Genomic DNA, 9,796 nt, shown 5'->3' with positions numbered 1-9,796 from the left:
GGATACCAGTATTCTTTAACTGGTTCCAGTATCACTGATAATTGAGATATATCATCTAATGATAACAATCATCCAATAATAATAATAATAATAATAATAATAAATATTATTACTATTATTATTATCAGGGGCGTATCTAGGAATTGGGGAAGGGGGGTGCTAAGGGCGTGCGAAGCGCGCCGCAATTTTGGCCACACCCACTTTTACGGCGGTAAAACCATAGATATTAGAGACTATGTAACCGGGATAGGTTTTTAATTGTGCAGCACTTTACAGTAGTGTAGATCTATAAACCAAGTTAATTCTTTAATAACTATTCATAACTACTAGAAAAATAAGTCGCAGAGTGTATCACTGTTTCCAATCCCGTATACGTAGTCTCTAATATCTATGGTAAAACGGGCATTTTCGTCAATTACGGGTGGGGCCAAGATCATTTCAAGCATACTGCTATGTTACTGGTACTTCTGATTGCTCCTTAAAGCACTGGAAACTGCTGAAATCATGATCAGGGAGCTAGATAACTTTGTTAAGAGGCTTGGTAGTGATGCAAGAGTCCAGGACTTCAGTAATTTTTTCTAAGCCCAGCCCTGAGGGGGGTGCTCAAGCCCCCTCAGCCCCCCCTAAATACGCCTCTGATTATTATTATTACCATAGAGGGGTTATATTTCGTTGATATAAAATTTTGTTCATATAAAATATGAATTTATCCAGATTTTGCATTTGCTGATAAAATTTTTGAAAATGTTATCTTCTGCAGGCATCTAGTTTATTAACGTGCCACACCACTTTTGTGGAATTTAACTTCGCAAATTTAATGAAACGCAAAATTGGCTAAATACGGTAGTCTTAAAAATTAAAGAAATGTGTGGTCAAGAGTAATTAATGGGTACTATATGTACATGAAACATGTAATTTTATGTACAGTCAAATATACTATAGTTACTCTAAGATCAAAGGCACCACCGGGTGGTATATTACGCATATACACACCTGCCCTTGATATACACCCTTGCATGGTTTTAAGATATTCATAGTGCCACATGGTGAAGAAATCGCAGCCACTTCTCTTTCTTTTTGCTGCCTGACTTTAGGCCTTTCCTTTCTGTTCTTAGTGGCCAGTTTCTTGCAAGTAGCAAAGGACACTCTAATGAATAGAACAGACTTCCCTTTTAGTCACATTTACTCTATCAGTTGTCGCTACAATACCAATGATTAAATGCCTAATGGTGGGTCTTATGCAATTTGATCTTACAGTAAGTATAAAATATATCATATGTACCATACCTTCGAGGTCTATATCAGTAATATGAGACCCTCGTATCTTGATATCTTCACTCGGCTTCACCCCGGGAAGATATCTTGGGACTTGGGTCTCATAGAACCAGGGGCGGATCTAGGGGTGGGCCAGGGTGGGCCAGGCCCACCCAAAAATTCTGTGCAGTAATTTAAAATCAACTTTTTCATGTGGATGACTATGTAAACTGTGAAGCATGACTGTGCAAACAATTCGTAAACCACAAAGGAGCTCATTTTAACAGCTTTAATCTTCAAAATTTTGGCTTTGAATGCAGGCCTTGTTGGTCACATCCACTAATTACTACACCCAAATCGTCAAGGCCCACCCAAGAATCCAATCCTAGATCCGCCCCTACATAGAACTGATATAGACCTCAAAGATATATTACAAAAACCATTATGCATCATGCAGCAGCTATATATAGTCAATCATGTATAGCCACAAATTCCACCTATTCCAAATATGATGCACTATAACAACTATAGTGTACTCCTCCTCATGCAAACGTTCATGTGGTCTATCAGCAGGTACAGCAATACATTAGAGTACTGAACTAACCTTTACTGATATAAGTACATGCATGTACAGTCTCAGTATCTTGTAATATCTTATATTCTTCTTTTGGTTGTACTGGTACTATCAATACAATAATTATTATGAATTATTATTAATATCGTAAGTACCATTTTGTTCTTTAAGGAAGGACTTTAATCTTTCATTTTCCAGTATCAATACTTTCCTTTGTTCTAATTATAAAAAGAGGCCATTAACTAGCAAATAATTAATGTTTGAGTGTGTGTACATACTTTGAAATGTTTCCCTTTCATCTTTAATTTTTTGTATTTCATTCTGTAATTCTACAAAAAGTAAAATAAGGTGCATATAAAAAACATTGAATCATGAAAAACTACATGTATATAAGTATATATAAATTATAATACAATGCACCTAATTGTCACAAAGACACACACACAAATACATGATTGAGTGATAATGCAGTCACACAAACCTGATACTTTTCTGTGATCTTTCATATGCTGTACCACTAATTCTTGTTGAAGATCATCAACCTTTATTTGTAGCTCCTCTTTCTCTTTTAGATCAACTTTATTCTGTTTCATGAAACTGATGGAGGATGCTTGTTTCTCTTCTTTTAGGAGTTCCTCCAGTTGTTTATGAGTAAGTTCATTGTCTATAGTATAACAATGATTCGAGTATCAATCAACAATAATCATTAATAACATTGTATCACCTGATATTAATTCTCTACATTGTTCTGTTTTGTGTTTCAAGTCACCAGTAACTTCCTCACGCTGTCGAGTAAGTATTGCTATTGTCTCTTCATTCTGAATGCGTTCCCTTTTCTGTTGAAGTATTTCTTCTTCATATTCCTTTATAAATTGTTCATGAAATTGTTTCTCTTGTTCGTGGAGTTCCTTTTCTTTCTCAAGTTGCTTTTGAATATTTTTAACTTTCTTCTGTAGCAACATCACTTGATCCTTGTCATATTTGTCTTTCTCCTCCTCCTGGTAAGAATGACTCATTGATTCTGTTGTTCCTATACTCATGCAAATAATAATAATTATTAATAATATTGATGTACCTGCAGGTATTTCAGTTGCAAACATGGTATCTTTACTTTGTACAGTAGGAGCATCAAAACTATCAGTGCATGGTTTTTCTTTCCAAACTTTCCAAATACCACCATCACCATCACCTCTAATCACATTTAATTTGAAATGTAGCGATAAAACAGCTGATGACAGTCTCACGACATCATGAAGTACTGAATAACTAGAATCTTTATCAACAACAATCGTAACACACTCAAGTACTGATGAAACTTTTGAAAGCTTTTCTTCCAAAAATTGCTGAACTTTTCTTTTCAACTGCTCAACAGCTTCTTTATAATCCTTAATAAATACCTTAGCCTCCTCATTTATATTAAACTTATGAATGAAATACTCCAGACCACTAATATCATCAAGAGAGCTATTATCATGTACTAATTCCAAAAGTTCATGGATATCTTTGCACTCAGCTAACCGAAGCCTTAATGCTGAGTAGTATGTACCCAATACACCTTTGATGTTGTCAAGGGATGGAGACTGAGGGTGACTCGTCATGATTAATCCCACTTTGAAGAATATATCACCCATTTTTATTTGCATCATCTTAAACTCTGAAGTGATACTCCAAGGAAGATAAATCTTCAACCCTTTTTAATAAAATAATTAATGCGTTATAGTTAAAAGTTAACACATAAATTAATTCTTACCACAGTCATCATCACTGGTATAAACCTTTCCTAAACAACAATGATAATGGTTTACATTATAATATTCTTACTGTAGTGTCTCATAATAGCTCTTCCTATCTCAGCAGTGGCTGTACTTTTACATAAAATATCAGCAAATGCTTTAAGTTTTTTATAATCTTTACAAACAGCTTCTTTTATTTCATCCAGTACTTTTTCTCCTTCACTATAAGTAAAGAGGTTTACCTCTTTTATAAGTTTTGCTTGATACAAACACAAATGATCCAAATGAGGTATTGCAGACACTATAGATTGGTATGAAATATAACGAGCAAGAATTCTACAAGCAGGATGCTCTAAACAATAAATAAAAAGGAAGTGATTGGTCTGGCAGCCAGACACAGAATTTTAGAACCAAAAATCTGGTAGAGCTTCATCCCTATGTGCTATACAAGAGCTTTGTCACCAACATACTGTAAATTAGGAAATTTATGTGGTGCATGTAGAATACTTTTGTGTAAAATTGTGTTGTGATTTAATTCTACTTAATAAGACTGTGTCATGCATTATTAAATGTGGTATGTAATTATGTGTGTGGTCTAATTTTTGCAAAATTCCATTAAATTACAGTAAAAATTTCCTGATAGATTGTACTATACAACATAGAAATCAAGTATAGACATTACAATCAGCATTAATGGGGCACCAGGCTTATGGTGACACAGTTGGGAATTAAGCTTAGGGTGGTACCTGGATGTTCAAATCCATGCACATGTGCTTTAGTGTTTGCTTTGTTTAGAAAAATAAACATTCTCTCATACTGTCTATAGCCTCCAGGGTCGTAGTGTTAGAGATTAGAGCATAGTGTTTATTGATAAAATAGCTTGTGTGCATACAAGCTATTTGACAAAGAAATGCAGGCTACCAGATTCTATATAGCACTAGAAAACTGTGTTTGGCTACCGGACCAATAGCCAAGGTGTAAATAAAAATTTATATTAATTAATAAATCATTTTTATTAAACTTACTCTCCATATCTATTCCATCAGCTACTCCATACTCTCCTATTCTCCTCAATGCTGATACCAATGAATAGAGAGTAGAACCACCTTTAATGTACTGTACATCATCAGCTTTCTGTAACCATTTAGTAAGACACGCATGCAGACCACCCTCAATATCTCCTATAAAATTATGATTCTCTGTAATGACATCAAGTGTAGCAAGAGATAGACCAAGATAACGACCAAGTCTACAGTAACTGACTCCTGCTCTGAATCCAGTGTAATCATGTCTTCTGAGTAACTGAAGTATCTCAGGAAGATCAGTAACTAATATAAATAATTTCGTTTAGCAAAAGAAAGAAACAATAATATACTTGTCAGTTGATTTGGAGGGTCTTCTGGTACAGAAGAAGCGACAGGAGAAGACAACTTAGAAGCCATCGGTGCTAAAGGGTGGGGCTGATTAATGATGACGACATCGACACCCATGTACAGCAACGCCCTCGTGCTTGAGTGTTCCTGAGATATCCCCCGGCCCCTCATGTAACAAATACGCCCACAAGGCTAGTACAAACTACAAAGCACATCTGGCACATGGTCCCATTTGGCCATTTCAGTGATTCGACTGATTTCACCAAAACACCAACAGACTGAATGGAGAATCACCAACCTTTCTCTGGGCCTGTCTGACTGCTATTGTGTTTGATGGAGACAAGCAATGGGAAAAGAGCAAGAGTGACTGCACTGACTCGGAATATTGAGAGAGAGCTTAAAGAAGAGGAAGGTGTAACGTTTGACCTGAAATCAGTACTCCATTCTGTTGCCTGAAGACTAGTTTCCTCGGCAGAAGAGGATAAAAGCGTATTTGGGACACTTACTGCTTGAAGACTTGGTATATTCCAGTATTTCTATTAAAATGAATACTGATTGAAAACTTGTCAGAGTAGTATCGAAATATGTCCTTGCTGTACGATGGAATCCTTCTACTAGTTGTGTCACTGTCACATGACCAGCAGAACCAAAATACATCAGTCATTGATCATTAAGAATTGTAAGTGTGTGATTAATTAATGTATTATTGAAATTTAATGAATATTAATTAGTGACAATCCCCTGATGTCAAGGTACTAATGTTAATTAAAGTGCTAGTTGAAAGTGACAAGAAATTTTCTTCAGAAGTACATATTACATGATCTCTCTCTACACTGGTATGCAACACATTTGTTACATGTTCATGGGATTTCTTCCATGTATCGCTTTTGTTTTATTTCTTTTTTTTATTTTTCTTTAGTTTGTTACTCAATGCGTCAAAGACACTGTTGAGATACAGTTTGTGTAATTTTGAATTTATTGGGCGAAGCCCTTACTTACAAGAACTTGAACGTACGTCTGGGCGTGACTGGGAGGTGCGGTCTGGAGGCGGAGCCCCTCAATGTTTTACATTCTTTCTAGTATTATTATTGTTAAGTTGTATACTCTCCTAGTCATATCCTCTAAATAGGGTGATTAAATATGATTGGTTCAAGTCATAGAGCCCCTCCCCTAGTCATGAAGCCTTTTTGCTTTTAATTACTGAGTTTTGTGATAACATTCATCCAAGAGTTCATGAAAAAGCAATGAACGCACTAGTACATTGTAAGTACATATAATACCTATCCTTTCTTTACTTGTTCCACTTAGTTTCTTTCCTTTCCTACATGTACAATTGCCATATACTGGTTTATTTTGTAAACCATTTTCCACCTCGTCTGCTTGTGTACACATAATTATGATATTATTCATTTTTTCTTAGTACTAAGTGTTGCTAATTTTACACTGTTGTAGAAAAGTCTTGTCTGACGATTGGATACCTTCAAGAGGTGAGCTTGCAATGCATTTACATATAACATACAGTATAGGTCCAAATTTTTTGGTCAAAAATGTTGTCAAATTTGGCAAAAGTTCTTGCTTGACAAAATTTTTAACCAATAAAAAGTTTGTTCCACATGGTTATTATGTGAATTTTTAATAAATATGACGAAAATTTTATTGATGAAAATTGATTTTAACAAGAAATTAAGATTTTGGCGAAGTTTATTGCTACGAAAATTTGGAGCTATACGGTATACATGTATAGCTAGTAATTTCGGAAAGGAAGTTTTGTCAGATTTTCAGTTTTGCTTGCCAATCGTCAAAATTTAACTCACCATTTTGAACTTTTACAATGGCACCTGGCCATAATTTAAACCCACAAATAATCAAAAAATCAAAATATTATCCCGCTAAAATTACTAGTTATACAATATCAGGGTTTCCCACCAAATTTGTGCATAGTGTTCATTCGAAAATTCTCCTTTTTATAATTTTACTGATTTATGTCAGGGGTGGGCGATATTGAATTTTATAGTCACGATATCTTTATGTGCATAATATCACGATATGGGTAATTATCACAATATTTTTTCAAAATGTTTTTTTCAAAAAAAGAAAATTAATCATGTACATAGTACTACATACACTTTACTACAAAACAGTTCTTAGCAAGTTAGCAGTCTAAATTCTTTGCCAAAAATGTAAGCATATTCACCTTCTCCGGCTTAAGACACGTTCTCTTGGAATTTACAATGTGCCCCGAGACGCTAAATAGTCTTTCAGATGCCTCGCTGGTGGCACAGATGCTAAAGTACTTCTTTGCAACCTTAGAAAGTAATGGGTAAGATGACGAATATTGTAGCCACCAGACTAGAGGGTCATCCTCTGTATCTATCTTAGGACAAACTAGGTATTGTTCAATCTCTCTTTCAGCCTTGTCTCTAGTAGAAAGAGGGCCATCTCCAGAAGTTACTCCTTTCTTTTTTAAAATTTGCCCCAACTTCCTTTTTTTAGTAGATGGTTCAGGTTGTTCAGGAGATTCAAGTAAAGGGGCAACATCAGACGTTTCAGAACTGGTAAGTTCCACTGCTTCTTGTAAAATAGACTCCTTTATTGTTGCTACGTGATCATCTGCTACATATTCAAGTCGAAAACGTGGGTCTATGAATGTAGCCTTGTCTAGTAAATCATTAATCTCTGAAGAAGAATAGCGACTCAAAAGTGATGAAAGGATTTTTTGCTTTAAGGTAACAGTAAGGTCAGTATCGTTTTCCTTCCAGATAAGAACTTCTGTCTTGAGATGATGAAGGAGAGGTTTTAGTGATGATATAGTTACTAGTTTCTCTGATGATAAGATGTTAGTGAATTCTGCCAAAGGAGAGAGGACTTTATCGAGTGACTCCATGACATCAAGGTCCTGCCAGTTGGGAATGAGATGCGTCGTTTTACGGTCAGAACCAAGCACTTGACGAACTGCCTTCTCTTGTTCAAGGATTCGACCAATCATTCGCTGCTGAGACCCCCAGCGTGTATCACAGTCCTATTAATAGCATAAAAACACTAGTAACATACATGTACACGTACCTGTAACTATAATCAATATTACTTAATCAAATACATTTTATACATTACATGCATGTATATAGCTATTTTATATTTAATTTAACTCACATTGATAAGAGAATGCTCTGGTAGATTATGATCCACTTGTGCTTTGCGTAAATCTCTCTTTTTCTTCCAACTATGTGAGAAACTACCGACTATTTTTCTACTGAGTGCGAGAATCCGAGAAACACGGGTGTCGTCTTTGGTGGTGTTCGTAATAGCTAGATGTAAATTATGTGAGAAACACGACAGACGAGGCCAATTGAGAATAGTGGTGGCTTTAACAAAATTAGACCCATTGTCAGTAATACAGCATGACAGACGGTCCGGACTTAAATTCCATTCTTTAAATGACTCAGTTAATGCTAAAGCTACGTTTTCCCCCGTATGATCATCAGGACAAAAGAGCGTTTGTAGACATCTGCTTTTGAACTCAAACTGGTCTGTAACAAAGTGAACAGTTAGACTAATGTATGGCTCCATTGTTGCACTTGACCAAAGGTCAGATGTGCAAGAGAAATGGTGAATATTTTCCAGATCTTTAGTGACAGTATCTTTCAATTGACCATACATTTTGGGGATAGCAATGTTTGAAAAATACTTCCGACTAGGTAAGTCGTATTTTGGATCCAAATTTCTTATCATCTTCTGAAAACCAGGTTTTTCCACTAAGTTCAAAGGTAAGCTATCTTTTGCTAAACAAAAGGTGACTGTATCTGTGATTAGCTGCCACTTCTTGCTGCTTCTTGAGTAGAGTGATGATTTACCTAGTGCTTCGACAATTGTCATATTTTGGCCCGTTTCTTTCTTCTTTTCTTTAACCTTCTTCTCCTCTTTTAGTCTCTGGTACTCTTCTGGGTGCTTAATACGAATGTGCGACAGTAGATTTGATGTGTTACCACCTTTACTAATGACTATTTTAGAACAAATCTTACAGATAGGTCGGTCTTCTTCTCTAGGTCGTCCAGAGTCATCTGGTCTAAAACCGAAGTATTGCCAAACAAAAGATGTAGTGTTTCGTTTAGAAACCAGTCCAGTACTTGCTATATCTTGAATATCTTCTGCTCCATCTCTTTCTTCGCTTTCCCCTTCACAACTGGCCGCCATTTTATTACTATTATTAATTAATTATTATTACACGTGGTGAGTATACAGAAATTTACTAATCCGTATACGGGAATACCGTATATACGGTATATCGATGTTATTTTTTAATAACGGTATGATAACGGTTATCACGGTATACTGGTTATAAACATAAATATCGGTATATCACCCACCTCTGATGTACATGTATATGTAGTACAGGGTAATTGATTACATGTACAAATGCATGAAGCAACAAAGTGATTGGTGTCCACTTACAGAGTGAAAAGCTAAATGGCTGACTGTCAGAGTGAGTATCTTCGACTCTAAATCTCTCCAAAATGATGATACCCACTGGATCTCCGGTAGACTATGATAAAAATACAAAAAGGAATAATTTTTCTGTTGGTTTTTCAGCATTTCATGTTTTTTTCGTGGCTCTAAAATTACATTGAGCACTCATAAAACAAACAAAATGAAGGCCCAGGGCATCGGAAGATATTAAAAATAAATTTACAAAATATTGCATTTTTAGGAGCGACTTTTACATGCATACATGTACATGTACAGTACATCGACCCATTGTTGATTTGTAGTGTGCCAATGTTGACTCGGTCCTCCATTTAAAGCTTCAGCTCGTACAAAGCAAACAATACAGTTAGTTTTATGTATTTTGAGTGAAATTCTACAGC

The 9,796-nt window shown here is 35.6% G+C and overlaps 2 protein-coding genes and 1 long non-coding RNA gene across 3 annotated transcripts in view; 1 reads left to right on the top strand and 2 right to left on the bottom strand.

The window, feature by feature from the left end:
• Positions 1-5,036, bottom strand: part of LOC109586827 (uncharacterized) — a 5,426-nt gene extending 390 nt beyond the window's left edge. Inside the window, exons 1-11 of the mRNA XM_020003046.1 lie at positions 4,937-5,036; positions 4,587-4,889; positions 3,650-3,913; positions 3,579-3,608; positions 2,904-3,518; positions 2,553-2,858; positions 2,310-2,492; positions 2,107-2,157; positions 1,984-2,046; positions 1,859-1,936; positions 7-55 (exon numbers count right to left, since the gene is read on the bottom strand). Coding sequence (XP_019858605.1) covers positions 7-55; positions 1,859-1,936; positions 1,984-2,046; positions 2,107-2,157; positions 2,310-2,492; positions 2,553-2,858; positions 2,904-3,518; positions 3,579-3,608; positions 3,650-3,913; positions 4,587-4,889; positions 4,937-5,003 — 2,009 coding nt within the window. The 5' untranslated portion in view covers positions 5,004-5,036. The remainder of the gene's footprint in view (positions 1-6; positions 56-1,858; positions 1,937-1,983; positions 2,047-2,106; positions 2,158-2,309; positions 2,493-2,552; positions 2,859-2,903; positions 3,519-3,578; positions 3,609-3,649; positions 3,914-4,586; positions 4,890-4,936) is intronic.
• Positions 5,037-5,144: 108 nt separating this feature from the next.
• LOC109586828 (uncharacterized) lies at positions 5,145-6,454 on the top strand. Its single transcript, XR_002187238.1, has 4 exons — positions 5,145-5,613; positions 5,666-5,770; positions 5,854-6,197; positions 6,355-6,454. It is a non-coding gene; the product is annotated as an uncharacterized LOC109586828 (long non-coding RNA).
• Positions 6,455-7,077: 623 nt separating this feature from the next.
• On the bottom strand, positions 7,078-9,331 carry LOC105314582 (zinc finger BED domain-containing protein 1-like). The gene is made up of 2 exons (XM_020003047.1): positions 8,085-9,331; positions 7,078-7,953 (listed from the first exon to the last, which is right to left on the bottom strand). Exons 1-2 carry the CDS (start codon positions 9,123-9,125, stop codon positions 7,087-7,089), a joined length of 1,908 nt encoding a protein of 635 aa, XP_019858606.1. The 5' UTR covers positions 9,126-9,331; the 3' UTR covers positions 7,078-7,086.
• Positions 9,332-9,796: the final 465 nt, after the last annotated feature.

Source organism: Amphimedon queenslandica, unplaced genomic scaffold (assembly GCF_000090795.2).
Source record: "Amphimedon queenslandica unplaced genomic scaffold, v1.1 AMPQUscaffold_12769, whole genome shotgun sequence".
NCBI lineage: Eukaryota > Metazoa > Porifera > Demospongiae > Haplosclerida > Niphatidae > Amphimedon > Amphimedon queenslandica.
Note: the sequence above shows the minus strand (reverse complement) of the source record. Positions and strands in the feature narration are given on the sequence as shown.